This window comes from Mixophyes fleayi, chromosome 4 (genome assembly GCF_038048845.1).
Source record: "Mixophyes fleayi isolate aMixFle1 chromosome 4, aMixFle1.hap1, whole genome shotgun sequence".
Lineage (NCBI taxonomy): Eukaryota > Metazoa > Chordata > Amphibia > Anura > Limnodynastidae > Mixophyes > Mixophyes fleayi.
The window spans coordinates 341,523,339-341,544,820 of NC_134405.1; the positions used below are offsets into that span (position 1 = coordinate 341,523,339).

Below are 21,482 nucleotides of genomic sequence, written 5' to 3' on the forward strand. Positions count from 1 at the left end.
ATATATTGTGTGTGTGAGTGTGGGCAGTATATATATATATATTGTGTGTGTTGGCAGTATATATATTGTGTGTGTGTGGGCAGTATATATATATTGTGTGTGTGTGGGCAGTATATATATATATGAATGGCCGATGAGGGGCCAACGTTAGATTCATCAGATTAGTGACTATTGTATTTTATATATATATATTTTTTAATATATTTTTAATATATTTGTAATATGTTATTTAAGTGTTATGTACATGTGCCGTAATATAGATGGGCGTTATAAAGGATCAATGAGGTCCAATATCTAGCGTTCTAGATATGCACAATAAGATGTTAGCTAAAGTCATGTTTGTGCAATTGTTCTATATGTATTGTTTTATATGTATTGTTTTATGTGTATTGTGGCTTATATGTGGGAAATACACTGATAGAGGCAATATTGTGCCCATTAGAGGGCACTAGACTTTATGTATATGTCTTTAAGCTCTATTGTGCCGATTGGCACATGCGCAATGGGTAAGTGCATTTGTGTACATCATTCCTATCAATTTGCGGGGAATCTACTGGTCTTTCATGCCGATAATACAGGTATTGCTATATTCAATTAGCCTACTAGAGGGCATTAGATTTTGCCTGCATATCTGTAGAGTTATAAAGCGCCGATTGGCGCATGCGCAATAGGTTTATACTCTGAGTCTCTGTGCGCATGCGCAAAATGGCGCGGCGCACTATATATAGAATTGCTGGTAAGAGGGCTAGTACTGTCCTTTTTTCTCCTGATGAAGTCTGTGGAGACAGACGAAACGCGTTGAGAAGCTGATACTGCCATTACACTGCATTGGGAGTTGATCCCTGTGTTTGTTACTTGAATTGTAAGTTACTACATTTTTATTATTAAAGTGTACTATTTTGATATTACATCTATGGTCCCTTGTGTGCCCTATTTCTGAGGCTGACAGCTGTGCATCCAGTCATGTAACCTGTTTCTGATGAGCTGCAGGATATCTACATCAACAAACTATAAAGTTTTGCTATCTGGTACGCATATATCTACACAAATGTGTCCTGGGTGTTTTCACATATATTATATGGAAATACTGTGAACATAGCCACCTTTATTTGAGAATAAGTTGTAACTTGTATCTCTACATTGGGTGTTTGATTACAGCATTCATTTGCTGGTTTCTTCTCCACTGGTGTTCCCGGTCCTATTGTGGGTTTCTGTGTGATCCCAACATTTTACCAACATACTACACTATTGTGCGCCTCTTCCTCCATTTTTCTTCTATAGGTTGTTTCCATGCTACATCGCTTGGTTAAGGAAGATTGGCGGCCACCCGCACATGGGGAGTGTTTATTGAGAAGAATATAGACTTTTTGTCTGCTGGACTATTGGTGATTTGTTACAAAGCGCCATTTGTTGTATCTTGTTTTTTTGCAATATATATATATATATTGTGAGTGGGCAGTATATATATATATATATATATATATTGTGTGTGTGTGTGTGTGTGTGTGTGTGTGTGTGTGTGTGTGTGTGTGGGGGCAGTATATATATATTGTGTGTGTGAGTGTGGGCAGTATATATATATTGTGTGTGTGTGCGGGCAGTATATATATATTGTGTGTGTGTGGGCAGTATATATATATATATATATATATATATATATATATATATATATATATTGTGTGTGTGTGTGTGTGTGTGGGCAGTATATATATTGTGTGTGTGGGCAGTATATATATATTGTGTGTGTGTGTTTGGGCAGTATATATATTGTGTGTGTGTGTGGGGGCAGTATATATTGTGTGTGTGTGCAGTATATATTGTGTGTGTGAGTGTGGGCAGTATATATATTGTGTGTGAGTGTGGGCAGTATATATATTGTGTGTGTGTGGGCAGTATATATATATATTGTGTGGGTGTGTGTGTGGGCAGTATATATATATATATATATATATATATATATTGTGAGTGGGCAGTATATATATATTGTGTGTGTGTGTGTGTGTGTGTGGGCAGTATATATATATATATATATATATATATATATATTGTGTGTGTGAGTGTGGGCAGTATATATATATTGTGAGTGTGGTCAGTATATCTATATATTGTGAGTGTGGGCAGTATATATATATTGTGTGTGTGGGCAGTATATATATTGTGTGTGTGTGTGTGTGTGTGTGAGTGTGGGCAGTATATATATATATATATTGTGTGTGTGGTCAGTATATCTATATATTGTGAGTGTGGGCAGTATATATATATTGTGTGTGTGAGTGTGGGCATTATATATATATATATATATATATATATATATATATATATATTTATTATGTGTGTGTGTGTGGGCAGTATATATATTGTGTGTGTGTGTGTGGGCAGTATATAAACTATAGTGTGGGGGGCCAGTATATAAATATAGTGTGCGTGGGGGCAGTATGTTCATATATGTAATGGATGGGGGGTTCTTAATATAGTGTGAGAGGTAGGCTATTTAATGGTGGAGTGCAGGTGGGGGCTAATTATTTAATGAGTGTTATTTTATTTGTGGGGTGATGGTGGGGCAATTTAATTTAATATTGGGTCCTATTAATTTAGGATGAGGTGGTTTGGGGCTATTATTGAATATGGGACTGATTTTGGGGAGGAGGGCTATTTATTAATTGTAATTGTAAATATGAATTATTTAATGCCGGTGATAGTTGTGCGAAATGGTTATATTAAACGTAAATGCTATTTAATTTATTGCCAGGCTGTTTGGTGGGGAGGGAAATAAGTTTATTAAATGTGTACACTATTAATTTAATGTCAGGGCTGCTTGGGGAAAATAGTTCTATTATTAAATGTGAATAGTATTAATTTAATTTAATTTCAAGTTTGGGGCTGGTTGCAGGGAGGGAGGCCTAATTATTAAAGAGGGTGCTATTGATTTATTAACACAGTGGTCAGGGAACAGGGGTAAATTACCCCAAATGGGGTAAAAATGAAATTCCTGGGGGTAATGTTGCCGATTCACATGCTGTCAGTTGGATTGTAGACCCCTATAAATGTGAAATTGCTGTTGTACCAGAACAGCCGCAAGGGTTGGCAGAGGCACTTCTTGAGCATCGATGCAATAATGAAGCACGTATTACATTTGAAAACAAAGCAGATCTGTCATATTTTTGGATGTCAACAGCTGCAAAGGCATCAAAATTGCACATGAGGAGGCAGTCAAAAAGTTGCTGCCTTTTGCAACAACCTACCTTTGCGAACAAGGATTTTCCACTGTAGCGAACATAAAAACAAAGCAGAGAAATCGATTGGACGCTGAAGACTGTATCCAATTTGCTCTGACATCAAAATGCCCCAATATTGATGCTCTCATATCAAAAATGACGCAACATCATTTCTCCAAAACCTGAACTTTTGAAGTTGAAGCTTTCAAAGAAATTTTGAAAAGATTCAATAAAATTTTGAATTCCAATAATTAATAATATATGATTTCCTTCCTTTCAAATCAAGGGGGTAACGTCGGCGTATCTAAATATATGTTGGGGTAAAAAGTAAAAAAGTTCCCTGACCCCTGTATTAACAGGACTGTTTGGGGACTCCTAAAGTTTATGTACCTTTTTTTTTTCAAAATAGGGCCCCGACATCCCAGAATCTACACAAGCAGCAACTGAGCTTAAGACACCAGCAGCCACATGTGGTGAAAAGTGACAAGAGCAGGTAGGAGAGAGCAGGACCATCTTCCAGCTGTCCTCAGTATAGTGGGACAGTCCAGAATGTGGGTGACTGTCTCACTTAGTCAGGATTTGGTCTGACTACAAGGACAGTTGGGAGATATGTCCCGCTTCACACTGTTATGCTGTGATGGCAGAGCTGCTTGCAACTAACAGTAGTGCACACAGCATTGCCTGTTTATTTATCTAAAGTGAAGACCATATTACACAATAGGGGGCCCCCCCTGTCTTAAGTGCCCCGGCCCCCCAGAACCTTAATCCAGCTCTGCGTGCAGTGTGATGAAGAAGGTGGGGGAGGCAGCATGGCACATTGTGTTCTCCCCTGTGAATGTGAATTGGGGGCATTATTGTGGTAAAATATGAACTGGGGACTCTACTATGTGGTATGTTATGAATTGTGGGCAGGACCATTTAACCACAGTATTAATTGGGCTTCTACTATGAGGTCACTGTCCCGCTGTCCTGAAAGTCAGGACTACTGGGACATATGTCACGGTACGGCAAGCGGGCACTGCACACTTCTGCCAATGGTGTACACGGCAATGCAGGGTTTTTACTGTAGGAGGGTGGCCCAGCACTTTTCACCTGCTAGGCACGCCTGAGAGGCAGCTCTGGCTATAAAACCCTCTCTGGTGTCCTCTCTGCCCCTCTCCATAGGGTCTCCTACATGTTCTCCTCTATCTATACATGGGGACTCTATATGGTAGATCCTCAATGCTGCCACTATTAATTTGCTCCAAATTGTTTTGCCAGTGACCCCCCCCCTTCTATATTTGGGACCCCTCTTTCTTTGCTCTCTCTTTTTTTACTACTATGGCCAGTGCCGTAACTAGACATTGTGGTGCCCTGGGCGAGACTGGGCACCGGCGCCCCCCATCTAAGTGGGAGTGGCATTTGACAAGTGGGTGTGGCCAACTTAATATGGGTGTGGCTAGCACTTTACTGAAAGAATTTGTATATATTATAATATAATGCAATTTGCTGTAAGCACAAATTTCCTGTCTATGTTGTATCAAATAATGATGACATGCTCACATCAAGCAGCATTTAATTTATATCTCACTGTAACAACCGGATGTTTTAGCAAATAATCAAAAACACAATAATCACAAAACACAAATAGGCACTTTTCATGATGAACCCAAGCAGATGTCAATATAACGGAAGGAGACATACTATTAGGGGCGAGAGCAGGACTTTGATGTAGAGGTTTTCCAAGTTTGTTCTTCACCAAAATATTCATGTTTATGTTTGTACATAGCCTACAAATACTACATACAGTACACATTATAAAGTGCTCCATATAATTCCCACTAAATATATAGACAAAACTGCTGGTATAGAAAGTTGGTGTATACTGGACATAATATATTTAAATGTACTTTTGTGTGGAGAATAAACCTGATGGTAAACAAGAGCGATGTTATAAAGAAGGTGGTATAAAGAGTACTGTATGTATGAGCTGCACTGGCAAAGCTTAGATATAAAAAGTAATAGAAGTGGCTGCTACAAATGGCAGGACATTAGGGTCTCTTCATATTATAATCAACAGGTATCACACCTGCATATAAAACATGTCCAAACTGACACTCTGCCAGGATACTTGGCCCAAGTGGGCGCAGCCGCCCGATACCTGACTCCGTGCCCAGAGGAATCGCCGCTCTAATTCAGATCCCCTACAAGAAACAATCCATTCCCGGCAATGATGCGTTCCAACAACAGGAAGTTCGGCATTTGGAACGCATTTGCGTTCCAAATGCCGAACTTCCTGTTGTTGGAACGCACATGCGTTCCACTGCATTGCCGGGAATGGATTGTTGCTTGTAGGGGATCTGAATTAGAGCGGCGATTCCTCTGGGCACGGAGTCAGGTATCGGGCGGCTGCGCCCACTTGGGCTTGCGCCCGGGGCGGTCGCACCGCCCGCACCGCCGTCGTTACGGCTCTGACTATGGCAACTCCTCCCCCCTTCTTGTGGCTCTCTGAAGTTGGGGACTCCTTCCCCCTTCTTTATATGCAGCCACTCTCTGAGGTCATTTCTCCCTGAAATCTGTCCCATGTCACTCATATTGTCTCAGGTATAATGTACTTAGACCCCTCTATGCAGCCATTGCTGGTGTGTCTCCTCAGGGTCCTAGTCCCCACCCTCACATTCAGTCACTGGGAGGTGTGAATAACAACGTCAGAGGGGGTGTTACATGTAAAAACATTTTCCAAAAATGGTAGATAGTAGACATTAAAAAATACTTGTGTTAGGTTTTCCTTTTACATAGCTATAGCACTTTAACACTGTTACTATGTGATCATGAATGAAACAAATTATATTTATGGCTTCAAAAATTATTTTTATTAATAAACAAAATAACTATTTTTTATAAATAACAGTTGTGCAATCACTGTAAAATTACTTATTTTCATCCTATTAAATGACCTTTATATTTTCCAAAATATGTACATTTTTCTGCATTATGTCCCTTTATGTATTAGATGTGTCCCTTAGTATAACTGGGTCTATAGATATAATGTGAGTGACAAGCTCAGCCTCGCCCTGTGTGGGGAATGTGATCCCACTGGTGTCTGAGTGTCAGAGACTTTCACTTTCATTTCTCTCTTCTGCTGTCAGATATAAACTAATAAACTTGTACTCTGATAAGCTCAGCCTCCCCCGCTGTGGGAATTGTGCAATGCACACACTGGTGTCTGAGTGTCAGAGAAACTTTCATTTCTCTCTTCTGCTGTCAGCAATGGCATCTGCTGATTTGAGACAGGAGCTGAACTGTTCCATCTGCCTGAACCTTTATATAGATCCTGTAACACTGAGATGTGGACACAACTTCTGCTGGGTCTGTATTGATCGTGTGCTGGAAACACAGGAGGGGTCTGGAGTTTATACCTGTCCTGAATGCAGAGCAGAGTGTCAGGAGCATCCTGCACTGCAGAGGAACATAACTCTGTGTAACATAGTGGGGATGTTCCTGTCTACTCAGCCAGATCAGGAGGAGACTGGGATCTTCTGCACTTACTGTATTCACTCTCCTGTACCTGCTGCTAAATCCTGTCTGCATTGTGAGGCTTCTCTGTGTGATAATCACCTGAGAGTACACAGCAAGTCAGCAGAACACGTCTTATCTGATCCCACCACTTCCCTAGGGAACAGAAAATGCTCCATCCATAAGAAGATCCTGGAGTATTACTGCACTGAGGATGCTGCCTGTATCTGTGTTTACTGTTCAGCTGGAGAGCACCGAGGACACAAAGTGGAGATACTGGATGAGGCCTTTGAGAAGAAGAAGAAGAAACTGAGAAATGTTCTGCAAAAACTGACCACAAAGAGAGAGGAGACTGAAAAACAAGTCCAGAGACTGCAGGAGCGCAGGAGAGAAGATCAGGAAAAAGCAGCTGGTGTAACAAAGAGAGTCACTGCCCTGTTTAGAGACATCAGGAGACAGCTGGAAAACCTAGAGAGGAGAGTCCTGAGTGAGATCTCCAGGCAGGAAGAGAGCGTTTCACTCTCAGTCTCTAATCTGATCCAGCAGCTGGAAATAAAGAAGGACGAGCTGTCCAGGAAGATGCGTCACATTGAGGAGCTGTGTAACATGTCTGATCCAGTGACTGTCTTACAGGAACCAGACACAGGTGACTTGTGTGATACCGAGGACAGAGAGAGACATGATGACCAGGTCCATGGTGTAGGAGATCTGAATGTGGGTCTGATCTCAGGGAAATTACACACAGGATTATCTGTTATAATAAGAGGTATAAAGATATGGGTCTATGTGCAGGAACCTACAGACATGTTACTAGATGTAAACACAGCTCATAGGCATATACATATATCAGGTAATAAGAAAACTGCATCCTGGTCAGCTATAAGTCAGAAACATCAAAAAACACCAGAGAGATTCCGGAAATATCATCAAGTTTTAAGCACTAGGAGATTGTCCTCAGGACGACATTACTGGGAAGTTGATGTCAGTAAATCAGTGTGGTGGATGGTAGGGATGTGTTATCCCAGTATAGTCAGAAGAGGAAGTAAGTCAGTCATTGGAAATAATAACAAGTCCTGGGTTTTCTCTAGACATAATAATCGGTATTCATTGATACATGACAGTAAATCGATTTGGTTACCTAACAATCTTCCCTATGATAGAATGAGGATATGTCTGGATTATGAGGCTGGACAGATGTCCTTTTATTCTCTGTGTGACCCGATCAGACACTTACACACCATCACTGCCACCTTCACTGAGCCCCTTCATGCTGCATTATGGGTAGGGAGAGGTTGTATAATGATAACTGGGTGATCAAGAGCTGGGAGTAAACTGCTCAGAGACTGGTGACATCACAGAAGGGAATCTTATTGATCTTAAATTTAGCCAATAGAATGAAGCAGTGGGCAGACCTACAGCTGAGCTCCTCCCATGTTGGTGTGTTAGAAACATTAATTATAAATATTTAAATAAACATGTATGTGGGCGTTCCCTATCTCTGAGTCACTGATAGCTGTGATTGGCTTCAGTAACTGTCTGTCAGCCAGTGTATACCCTATTAGTCAGTGCTACGCTGGCTCCTATTGGCTGTGATGTTTGCAGGGGGGTGAATGGGGTGTGGTCTCTGTAAATCTTCTGGAGGAGAACAGTTATCCGGGTGTGATATATGTTTCTTTATTGTGTTCAGTAATATCAATATCTTACCAGGAAAATGACCCATCACACATATTGGTAGACAGTGTGTTATATTGGTGTAACCTGTAACACACTTAGTGGGGGGGTCACTAACATCCTGATTATCACTTTGTTTGTAAAAAGCTTAATCACCCAAAACTTTCTCCCAATTATTTATTTCTACAACAAACCTCTGGGAATTGTAGTTCAAGACTGTGGTTCTTACATCATACAAGATGACTTGGACTACAACTCCCAGCATGCCTCACTGCTTAGCTGTAGTAACATGATATTTGTCTGATTCACAGAATGTAATTATTATTATATTATCTCCATTATAAAAGTGCTCATTATACAGTTTTTCCTCTTTATTCCACCACCTTTATAACAACACCCTTAAGCTGGTATTATAAAGAGGGAGCATTGTACCTATAGCTGTGTAAGTAAAGTCACCTTCAGATGTGCGCAGTGTGGGAGGGGTTAATGGGGCGGATTCAGTTCACCGCGAGGTCCCGTAGGAGCCTCTCACGATGACATTCTGCTGCGTAGGTCACAGAGGTGCGAGCAAACATGTGCGGTGAGATCTCTACCATAATAACTGGTAGTGTGCGCAGCCGCTCATCGCGTGAGGCTCCTACAGGACCTTGTGATAAAGGTACGTAGCCTAGAGAATGTACTAGAGACGGCTGTGAAGGGTTTTCTGGGAGTAGAGAAGAAGAGTATGAATAATTGTTTAGCTTTACTATACTCAATATTATATACTTTTATCTGTTACACACCGGGGTATGACATATTACATATAAGTATCACTTGTGCATTTGTAGGGGGCAGTAGCTGTGTATGGCCTCCTAGGCTCCCCCTTGTTATGAAATAAACACATGTTTGGTTTTTAAAAATAAACTTTATTACCATTAATTATCCAAGAATCTTTCTTTTTTATTATATTAAATTGTGGTGTTAAATATAGAAGTATATAAATGTGACACTATTACTTACAGTCGGCAGTAACAAAGCAACAACAAAACATATGAACTGCTGTATTTTTAAAACATTACAAAACATTATGATCCTGATACATGAAGGAACGTAAGTCCCTCTGTGCAGTATTTTGTGTGAAATTCCTCTGCGCTTGCTAAGAAACAGACGTCACACCAGTGAGCGCAAATGACACTTCTGAGCCTACGGTTTAAAGGGTGGAACGGGGGAGGGAGGGGCGTAGGCAGTGTACAGTAAGGGCGTGCCAAGGCTGAGTGCGGGCACATTCCTCTGATTCATGCTCTGAGCATCTCTCAGGTACGTGATTTTTAGCTGTATCACCTGCACCAACTACAGGTCAGGTGTAAGTGCTGACTGATAGTGGTGACGGATACGTATGTATGCCAGAACATGTGTTTGCAAGTAAGAGCAACTGTAAAAATACATTTTATGCACAGTACATAGTAAGAACATCCTGATATATGTATATCATGTAAAAAATTGTTTTTTAAGTTTTTTATTACAGATTATAGTGTTGAGAGTTTTTAATGTATTTAAAAAAAAATTCAGTGTGTTCTGATGGGACTTTATATTGTACATTTGCATTGTGTGTATCCTGCAGTGTGTTCTGTCTGTCTACATACAGCAAGTACCGTATAACCAGAGTGTACTTACACCCGTATTCAAATGGAAATGTTTCTTGAGATCCACTTGTAGAATACGGTGTATGTGCAGCAATTTCCATCCGATATTAACAAACGCAAATTGCGCTCACTTTGCGTTCCTTGATGAATCAGGCCCTGTGTGAGTGACATTACTGTTAGATGGTTTTATTTACAATTCTGGTCTAAAGTCACATTTATGAACTGACGTTTACTTTTAAATGCTCTGTGTGACTCATGTTGTTAATAGTTGAACTATCCCTATCACTAACTTACATACCACTTCAGTAACTAACAGGTTATTACTAAGGATAGATTTACTGAGCAGCGGTTTAGTAATGGTTTTTGGCACTTTGATTTGTGGTATGAAAATAAATTCATTAATAAATACTTTCCAGAAATGAAAATAAATCCCTGATAGACGACATGGATCTCTTATGAGGAGCAGCTGACGAGAAAGAGTTAATCACAAGGGCCCACCTACTTAAAAGCCGAGCAACTAATCAGGAATGGGCTCTTACACCACTGGTCAAATTACAGATAAGAGACCACTTCTGATTGGCTGCCCAGTTTTTAAGTAGGTGGACTTACCAGCAATTAACTCATTTCATGTTGAATGCTCCTCTGATATCGGCCTGTTTCTTCCATCAGTGTTTTCTTTATTCCCCATATGTATTAGTCGAATTAAGGAAAGAAGATTTCAAGTATTTATCAGAATTAAAATTATGGGGACAATAATAATGGAAGTATTAATGTGGCCATATTAGTTATTTAGTTTATCTTAAGGGGATAATTAATTATCTATTTTATGCAAAGGGAGCATTACATTTTATTATTTATTGTAAGGGTGTACTGTCTTTCATTCATTAGGGGGCAGACACTTGTAGTGCACAGTTTCGGCTCTAGAAGTGATAGTATGCACCGTCGTCCTCTAACCAATCAGAACGAACCCTCTCTGGATTGGTTGATTGCGGGCGCTGCCCCCGGCGTGTCGGTCACATTGTGGCTCCATTGTTGTTTTTTCTATCCTCTGGATTTACCTGGAAAAGAAGAAGAAAGAAGAGGATCTCTATGGAATTAGGAGTTGGGGTTATTTTTGCTCATCGCACCCAAAAATTACTGAATTAATGGGCTGATTTCTGTTAAATATGAATTCAACCCTCACAATCACTGGCTGCATTTTTTACAGTGATATACTTTAATAATAATTAATGATAATGATAAATCCGATAAGGAGGGTGACAGACAAGTGATATTGCAGGTGACAGAATAAACTACCTTTATTTTAACATCTGGATTTAAAGTTTTATCCAGTAGTACCCCGGGACATTGGTAAAGATCTGCATATTCTGTGACTGCTTCTCTTCATCTGTTCTGTAGCAGCACCTGCACTTTTATTCTGAATCGTGATATTTATATGTGAGTTTGTCTAGTCTGATAAACCAACAATATTTTAAACCTATTGCACTAGATTTTTTTTTCTTTCCATTTTTTAAGCCCAAACAATCCCCCTGTAACAAGAGAACGCCAATCCTTAATCAAAGGTCCAAAGTGAAATCTCCTTCAGTATCCTAAAGATCATTACATTAAGAGCCAACTGTACAGAATTCATCCAGTAAGTGAATCCCCACAGGCTGCACCACAGCAGAGGGAAATCCATAGGAAATACTGTTACTACGCAATAGTTCAAGTAATTGTTTTATAAGTTTAATCAGAAAAGGGGAGAGAACCATCTCATGAACGTTTTACTATATGATGTTTGATTTGAATATATTTTGTTGATTGTAAACATTGTTGTACTATTATTATATTTCTTTTTTTCATATTATAAAGGGTTTCATCGTTTAGATTTTTTGAAGATTGCCTACACTTTAATTTGAGTATTTTTTAATTTTATCACTTTTATTCACCAATTGTCACGTGGGAGATTGATAGCGACTAATAATTTCTTTCACTTTTTTCACTACTGATACTTTAATAATAATAAAGAATGTGTACTTCCTATGCTGGACACTAGAGGGTGCTGTAGGTACATTTCTAATCACACTGACACTGCTGACACCCAATCCACAATGTATCTACAAATGTTATTATTTTATTTATTTAGTGATTGTCATTTTTAGTACTTGACTGTCTAGATTTTAACTGTACTGAGGTAATTGCTATTGGAGGCAAATGCAGAGTATGTTCATGTAGGAAATATGTGTTCTCTGTACACAATGATCTATTTCCACCTGTTTTAGCTTAAAATATCACATCTGCACATTATAAATACTAGGAGCGAGTGTGATCATTATAAACATCCTATAACTGGAAATATCAGGTTATTGAGCTGTAGAGAAGATGACGAGGTCTCATCATAAGAAGGACAGAGGCTCGGACAGCCGGGTGCGTCGTCTCTCGGACAATTCTAAGCCCTGATCCTCATTCCTTCCTCACCTGATATGTTCTAAGTTTATATAAATGTTCTGTAACATAATATCTCCTATTTTCTGCAGATTAAAATGAGCAGAAATCTCCCTGGATAAATCACACCACAATTTAGGTACAATATAATTATTAGATCTATGCAGGAAATGTGTGTGGAATTGGACAGACCAACTGTAAAACTGTAACAATACTCTTACATTAAATAAACAAAAATACGTTAACTTGTTTAATTGATGCATGTTATGTTTTGAATAAATTAATTTAGCCACAAATACATTATTTACATATGTAAAGAAGACCACACTCTCCTTATCTCTGCTTATCTGACCTCATCAGAATTAGCTATACAACTATTACCATACCAAGAAAATACATCATCTTTTTATTTATAAGTTTAGCAATACTTAATTTATTAATCATTTCATAATAACAAGTGATGATTATATGTGTATAAACATCTTCACTGTTTTTATTAAGCTGTATAAATATTTGTACATACAGATTATAATGTAATAATAGATCCAGTGCACAGTTTCATCTCCATAGTTGTAAAATAATATTTTTTGCAGTTTACAACTAGACTCAAGTGCTCATTTCTCTGAAAACAGCCCTGGTTTAGAAGGTGGGATTATATTCTGTGTTACAAAAAGAGTTTGAAAATCAGTATTACATAATTGTTAAATATTTTATGAAGAAGTAGACATAGGAGCTTTTAACATGAGCATTGTTATATTAATTTCTGCATAAACAGTGATATCATTGCTTATAATTCTGATGTCATGTGACGGTCTCCCGTGTCAGGCCCGGTCTCATATCAGGTTTCATGCATTCAGAATATCTCAGACTCGCTTTACAATTGACTGTCAGCTCAGTCGACACTTGGTTGGGGGCTCGGCGCTGCACCAGTACCCGGGGACAGTTATGGTCATGGTTAACTTGAAAACTTGAATGTGACTTGAAACAGACTGGATCAGGGTAGGACCCTTTAAAACTGTACGATCCCACCATACACCATCTGATATGCCCCAGGGGTGCTACCTTGTGACCCACGGGACTTCACTCCCAATTATGTATTAAAAGGGAGTTACACCCTCCCCCATTAGACTAATTGCCCACAGTCACACCCTGGGGGAAACACTATTCTAATCACACTCCCCCAAACCATGCCGATAGACACACTCACACTATGCAGTCATTATGTACAGTGATTCAGAGCAGCAGACAATTTTATGTCATCAATATAAATTGTGTCATCCCGCAAATCATACATCATATAAATAAACCATTTACATCATCTAATAAACTTTGGTTATCAGTATAAAACTATACAGATCTCACTCCAGTTTCTCCATAAATTAATAGCCATAAATAAATGATATAGGCTACACACTGAGTCCTTGGTTGCTCTCTGTTACTCGGCAGTCCTAATAAAACTATTTGTAAAACAAGTTACAAATCTCCAGCTCAAAAGATCGTGAACTGGCTTCTTTTACACACACAGTTCAGTGTTTAATTTAACTTGAAACTTTTAACTGGAACAAATGAACCTGCCTATGCCTGTCCAGCTCTCCCATTCTCCTGGGTCAGAGAAGACAGATGTGAACATTGGAGGAACCTGTGCAGGAAGTCTAGGAGTGATGGGTGGGAGCCAGCTGTGTTGGACAGAAGCATTGCTGCGATAGACTACCAATTTGGTAAGTACTGTTAGATGAGGCCCGTTCAGAGTGGTGCACTCACCTTGTGAAACTCCACCCCCCCCTCCTTTCCCTACAGCATCACAAGCCTTGGTGTACGAAATATGGGTCATCTTCACTTACTTCTTTCTGGTAACGCGCTTTTTCCTGATCCCCTGCTTCGGCGCGGACATGTGAGGAAGTCCTCTGAGCCAGGCCAGATCCCAGCTTGGTGAGCCAGATATTTGATGTGTGTTTCTCTCTCTCTAGCTCCTCCCACTTTACTTCCCCCCTTTACATTTGTTTAACATACCATTCCAAAACTGCGGGAATTAATATGGAGTTGGTCCCTCCTTTACTGCTATAACATCCTCCAATCTTCTGGGAAGGCTTTCCACTAAACTTTGGAACATGGCTGCGGGGATTCACATCCACTCAGCCACAACAGCCTTTGTGATATTGACAACTGATGTTGGGCAATACGGGTTGGCTCACAATTGCCTTTCAATTCATCCCAAAGGTGTTCAATGGAGTTGAGGTTAGGGTTCTGTGTAGGGCAGTCAAGTTCTTCCAAACTCTGTAAACCATTTTTTCATGGACCTCACTATGTGCACGGGGGCATTGTCAGGCTGAAACATTAAAAGGCCTTCCCCAAACTGTTGCCACAAAGCTGGAAGCACACAATTCTCTAGAATATCATTATATGCTGTAGCAGGAACATTTGCCTTCACAGGAACTAAGGGGCCCAGGCCAAACCATGACAAACAGCCCCAGACCATTATTCCTCCTCCACCAAACTTTACAGCTATTAGTAGTCATTCAGGTAGGAAGCATTCTCCTGGCATCTTCCAAATCCAGATTTGTCCATCGGGATAGCCCGATGGTGCAGCTGAATTCGTTACTCCAGACAATGCATTTCCACTGCTGCAGAGTAGACTGGCGGTGTGCTATACACCACTCCAGTTGACGGTTGGCATTGCACACAGTGATTTGAGGCTTGCGTGCGGCTGCTCATCCATGGAAAGCCAATCCATGAAGTTCCTAGCGAACAGTTCTTTTGCTGACGTTGCTTCCAGAGGCAGTTTGAAACTCGGTAGTGAGAGTTGCAAGTGATAACAGGTAATTTTTCTGAGCTATGTGCATCAGCACTCGGTGCTCTCGTTGTGAGCTTGTATGGCCTACCATGACTGAGCTGTTGTTGCTCCTAGACGTTTCCATGTCACAATAACAGCATTTACAGTTGACTGTGGCAGCTCTATTAGGGCAGCAATTTGACGAACTGACATGATGGAAAGGTGGCATCCTCTGACGGTGCCACGTTGAAAGTCACTTAGCTCTTCAGTACGGCCCATTGTACTGCTAATGTTTAACTAAGTGTAAAAGGGTTATTAGGGTGAATGGGGTTTTAATCTCCCTAATAATCTGGCAAATGTATGGATGACCATTTAATAACGTTAATTTTGCAGCCAACTCCTCACAAATGTACTTCTGATTTAACCTAAGAAATATAGTTCTTATTTTACCTTAAATCCACAGGATCAATATTCATATAATAGCTTATGCTTATCTCTTCAAGATTAACCAGAGACAAGATATATTTTCATTTAAAACGTGTTGTATTATTAACATTCAAATTGTAAATCTTATGTATATATTATAAAACAGTATACAGTGTAACAATATATTACACAAAGTATAGATTTTGGTGCAATACATTACATTCCTTGCCTGTTATATAACTATACGTGTCATTGTGTGTGTGTTTTGACTAACTATTGTCTAAAGGTGTGTGTGTGTGTGTGTGGGGGGGGGGGGTTCCTGTGTATGTGTGGGAGGGGGACACACAGGAAAGACTTCATTCATCTCACATGTATACGGTTACCATTTATTCTCCTATTATTTCATTTCACTTATCTCAGTCAAAGTCCAACAGCCATTATTCACTATCCAGATTCCCTTCACATGGTAGCTTCTAGATCACCTTCATGTTGCCATATTAACTGTTTCAATTTCTTCAGCAATAAATCGCATTATTTCAAAGTTTTTCATTACAAACTACCCTTTAACAATCTGACCACTTCCTGAACAACACTATCAATGAGCAGGGTTCAGTTCTTAAACCTCTAATAATATTGCCCCGATCGCCCCCCCCCCTGGATCCGTCACTGCTAGGCGCTGTCTGCATGTCTTATCAGCAGGGCACCAAGAGACCCTTTGTGCTCTTTGCTACATAATACCTTTCTACTGGGCAGAGTTTACCTTTCCACAGAAAGGGATCGCAGCCTTTCACATTTTAATTTGACCAACTGCTCAAGACTTGTATCTCAGGTATTCACAAGTTCCATAGTAACAGGTGGGGGGAGGGATTGTATGTGCAAACTCACTGTCCTCATTCAACGATGGCTGAATTCTGATATTATGTTATAAAATGAAATATAAAATAACAGATTATTTATATACTCTTCATCACTATGGATATTACATGGCTATATGCTGTTTTTTATGCACCTGCTATCAATGGGTGTGGATGAAATGGATTAGAAGGGGGTCTATATACATATGGCCATGAAGTGTATATATCAATGTGTGCGTTTTACAGTACTATTCTTGCTTCACTTTTAAGCCAGAGTGTTATGGGTTCTGAAATATTCTTTTATTTTTTTTAGGGAACCCAAAATCCTAAAGTGACCCCTGCCCATTATTAAAGTAATTATATTGTTTTCAAATAAGCATTGCCCAATCAATTGTATTGTGTTTCTAACGCACAAAGTGATTTATTTTAGCAGATGTAAATAGTCAACAGTTCAATACATTATTATATTATGATACAGTACAGTACAGCCAATACCAAAAGATACATAAATACCGCGCTCGTATTGCATGCGCTTCGCTACGCTCCCACGGGACACAGTGAACAGTATATCTCTATGGAATACTGTAATCAGAGTAGACTGAATACTGGGAGCGCAGCTATGATCATATATACACATTCAGTGTTACAGAGAACAATGCAAATGACGTGGCTTGCTTCTATAGGTCCAGACCTCGGGCGGGTCCAGGGTACACAGGTCATAGGCTAGTTCAGACTGAGGAATCCAAAGGTGGGGGTCGTCTCTCCAGGGGATGTGCTCCAGTTACAATGAGTTCATTAGCATTTCACATTCTGATATCAATCTGGCTATTTATTTCCTAACATCAATAACTAGAGTATGCAATATGCGATCTCTTCGGCGATGGAACCGGACAGCTGCTGATGAATAGGGGTTTAATATGATACTAGACATTTCCTATAACCTGAACCTTAAATATCACTGAATTGCACATGTAATCTTATTATATAAACTAATAATAAACCAAATACTATCTGCTCATAAATTACAGTGTAATGGAACCAATATGAATATGAATTATATAAAAAATTAAATGTTGTAATGCGAGTGTGTGCGTGCGTATTTTACCTTGCGATCGCCGTATGCCACGTGCAGTCGACCAATAAAACATTATTAACCAATATACTTTCGTTCATTTAATTATACGACTTCGACACCATAGTCATTATATTATATGTAACCCCCTGTGTGTGTGGTCTTGGGGTGCATAGAGGGGTATTGCACTTTCCTTTGCCCCGGCTGTCAGGCGCCGTCCCCGCTGATCCTCCTTCAGCCGGGGAACGGACGCCCTCCTTCCTTCCGGCCGCAAGCGCTGTGTTGCTAGGCAACAGACGCGCTGCGGCGTCTGCCTCAGAGACTTGTTGGGCGCATGCGCCCTGCCTCGTCCCGTTGCTTGGCAACGGGACGCTACCTGTCCAGCGGGATCCCCGCCTCCTGGCTCACCCAATCGTTCTACAGCCTGTCCTATTTAAACCTGGCTCTGGCGCCATTAGGGTGCCAGAGTAGCAGGTTCAATCCTAGTGTTCCTGGTTCTCCTGCTCCTGATTGTGCTCCAAGCATTCCTGCTATACTGTTGTGACCCGGCTTGGCGACTACTCCTTCTTCTGTGTGACCCGTTTATACTGTGACCTCGGCTTGGCGACTACTCTCTCGGATTCTCCCTGGTACTGTTTATTCCTGATTGGCTCGACCCGGACCGTCTGACCCTTCTACACTACACCGGCAACTGGCTAATAGGACTGCGACCTGCGTACCCTGTGCAGCGAAGTCCAAACCTCTTTGCGGGGGTCCCTGACAAATACCAGGGGTACGTTAGACTCCGCACCTATTAGTTTAGTAGCGCTAATACCGGTTAGTGTCCTGCTATTGTTATCCTCAAAAGGCTAACGGCCTGACACCGGCTAGCTCTCTGGCTTGGGCATAATTGATTAGAGGGTTCCTGCAGATGCAGGTTTTCAGCAATGTGTCTTTGAGGTGTTGGGACACAGGTGTGGTATCTTAGGGTGCAGTGCAAACAGATGTCTCCATGATCTGAGTACCGGACCATCTCGATAATATACATTTTTTTTTACACTCCCCTTCACTCCAGCACGACACCTGAGTTGCAAATTAACATAAAATAAATATGTCCATCTTTCTCACCCCAGCGCAGTTACTCACCCTCCTCTGTGGGGGCCTTATCTCTGGGGCTTTAACACATGCTCACTGTGCTCAATCTGTCCCTCCTGGGATTCTCACACTCACTGCGCAGTCTCTGACGCCGCCTCCGTCCGGTGCTCTCTCAGCCTCGCTCTTACTAGTGTCCTCTTGCAACCTCTTCACTCACCCATTGTTCTATAACACTCTCTCTGGTGCCCTCTCTGCCCCTCTCCATAGGGTCTCCTACATGTTCTCCTCTATCTATACATGGGGGCTCTATATGGTAGATCCTCAATGCTGCCACTATTAATTTGCTCCACATTGTTTTGCCAGTGACCCCCCTTCTTTATTGGGGACCCCCCATTTTTACTTTCTCTTTTTTACTGTTATGGTGACTCCTCCCCCTTCTTGTGGCTCTCTGAAGTTGGGGACTTCTTCCCGTCTTTATATGCAGCCACTCTCTGAGGTCATTTCTCCGTGAAATTGGTCCCATGTCACTCATATTGTCTTAGTTATAATGTACTTTGACCCCTCTAAGCAGCCATTGCTGGTGTGTCTCCTCTGGGTCCTAGTGCCCGCCCTCACATTCAGTCACTGGGAGATGTGTATAAAAAAGCCAGAGGGGGCACTACATGTAAAAACCATTTTCTAAAAATGGTAGATAGTAGACATTAAAGTATACTTGTGTTAGGTTTTCCTTTTAGATAGCTATAGCACTTTTACAATGTTTACTATGTGATCATGAATAAAACAAATTATATTTATGCCTTCAATAATTATTTTTAATAACAAACAAAATAATGATATTTTTTTATAGATTACAGTTGTGCAATCACTGTAAAATGAATTATTTTCATCCTATTAAATGACCTTTATATTTTCCAAAATATGTACATTTTTCTGCATGATGTCCCTTTATGTATTAGATGTGTCTCTTAATATAAATGAGCCTATAGATATAATGTGCGTGACAAGCTCAGCCTCTCCCTGTGTGGAGAATGTGATCCCACTGGTTTCTGAGAGTCAGAGCTTCACTTTCATTTCTCTCTTCTGCTGTCAGCGATGGCGTCTGCTGATCTGAGACAGGAGCTGGACTGTTCCATCTGCCTGAACATTTATACAGATCCTGTAACACTGAGATGTGGACACAACTTCTGCTGGGTCTGTATTGATCGTGTGCTGGATACACAGGAGGGGTCTGGAGTTTATACCTGTCCTGAATGCAGAGCAGAGTTTCAGGATCGTCCTGTCCTGGAGAAAAACAGGAAGCTGTGCAACATAGCAGAACATGTCCTTTGTATTCCAGAGGAGGAAACTGGGATATTCTGCACTTATTGTGTCCACTCTCCAGTACCTGCTCTTAAAACCTGCCTCAGGTGTGAAGCTTCTGTATGTGATATACATTGTAAGACAGACAACAAGTCAGCAGAACATGTCTTAATTGATCCCACCACTTCCATGGAAAAGAGCAAATGTTCCATCCGTGATGAGATTTTGAAGTATTTCTGCACTGAGGACGCTGCCTGTATCTGTGTGTCCTGTAGTTTGGCCGGAGAACATCGGGGCCACCTGGTGGAGATGCTGGATGAGGCCTCTGAGAAGAAGAAGGAAAAACTGAGAAATGTTCTGCAGAAACTGACCACAAAGAGAGAGGAGACTGAGAAAAGAGTCCAGAGTCTGCAGGGGCGCAGGAGAGCCAACCAGAAAAAAGCAGCTGGTGTAACAGAGACATTCACTGCCCTGTTTAGAGACATCAGGAGACAGCTGGAAGACCTAGAGAAGAGAGTCCTGAGCGAGATCTACAGGCAGGAAAAGAGCGTTTCACTCTCAGTCTCTGATCTCATCCAGCAGCTGGAAATAAAGAAGGACGAGCTGTCCAGGAAGATGCGTCACATTGAGGAGCTGTGTAACATGTCTGATCCAGTGACTGTCTTACAGGAACCAGACACAGGTGACTTGTGTGATACTGAGGACAGAGAGAGACATGATGACCAGGTCCATGGTGTAGGAGATCTGGATGTGGGTCTGATCTCAGGGAAATTACACACATTATCTGATATAATAACAGGTATAAATGTATGTTTATATGTACAGGAAGCTACAGACATATTACTGGATGTAAACACAGCTTGTAATAATATACATATATCAGGTGACAGGAAAACTGCATCTGTGTCAATAAACCAGAAACGTCCAGAAACACCAGAGAGATTTCAGTATAATCAGGTAATAAGCACCAGGAGATTTTCCTCAGGGCGACATTACTGGGAAGTGGATGTCAGGGAATCAGGATGGTGGAGGGTAGGGATGTGTTATCCCAGTATAGACAGGAGAGGAGATCAGTCACTCATTGGCTGTAATAATAAGTCCTGGGGTTTGGGTGGGGGGTGGAATTATCAGTATACAGTGAGACATGACAGTAAAGTGATCCGGTTACCTGACAATATTCCCTATGATAGAGTGAGAATATATCTGGATTATGAGGCTGGACAGATGTCCTTTTATTCTCTGTGTGACCCGATCAGACACTTACACACCGTCACTGCCACCTTCACTGAGCCCCTTCATGCTGCATTTTATGTATGGGGAGGTTATATAAAGATATCTGGGTGATCAAGAGTTGGGGGTAATCTGCCCAGAGACTGGTGACATCACAGGGAGGGGAAACCGGTTGGTACCATTTAGCCAATAGAATGAGCAGTGGGTGGAGCTACAGCTGAGCTTCTCCCATTTTGGTATATTATAAACATTATTTATAAATATATAAATAAACATGTATGTGGGTGTTCCCCATCTCTAAGTCACTGATAGCTGTGATTGGCTTCAGTA

The 21,482-nt window shown here is 40.8% G+C and overlaps 3 protein-coding genes across 3 annotated transcripts in view; 2 read left to right on the forward strand and 1 right to left on the reverse strand.

Annotated features, from left to right (window-relative positions):
* The window catches only part of LRTM2 (leucine rich repeat transmembrane protein 2), a 733,960-nt gene that overhangs the window by 169,360 nt on the left and 543,118 nt on the right, over positions 1–21,482 (reverse strand). The window lies entirely within an intron of this gene.
* Positions 6,334–9,302, forward strand: LOC142153280 (E3 ubiquitin/ISG15 ligase TRIM25-like). The gene has a single exon (XM_075210722.1). The coding sequence runs from the start codon at positions 6,405–6,407 to the stop codon at positions 8,022–8,024; it is 1,620 nt and encodes a 539-aa protein (XP_075066823.1). The 5' UTR covers positions 6,334–6,404; the 3' UTR covers positions 8,025–9,302.
* LOC142150322 (E3 ubiquitin-protein ligase TRIM39-like) lies at positions 19,716–21,441 on the forward strand. Its single transcript, XM_075205531.1, has one exon. The coding sequence runs from the start codon at positions 19,716–19,718 to the stop codon at positions 21,264–21,266; it is 1,551 nt and encodes a 516-aa protein (XP_075061632.1). The 3' UTR covers positions 21,267–21,441.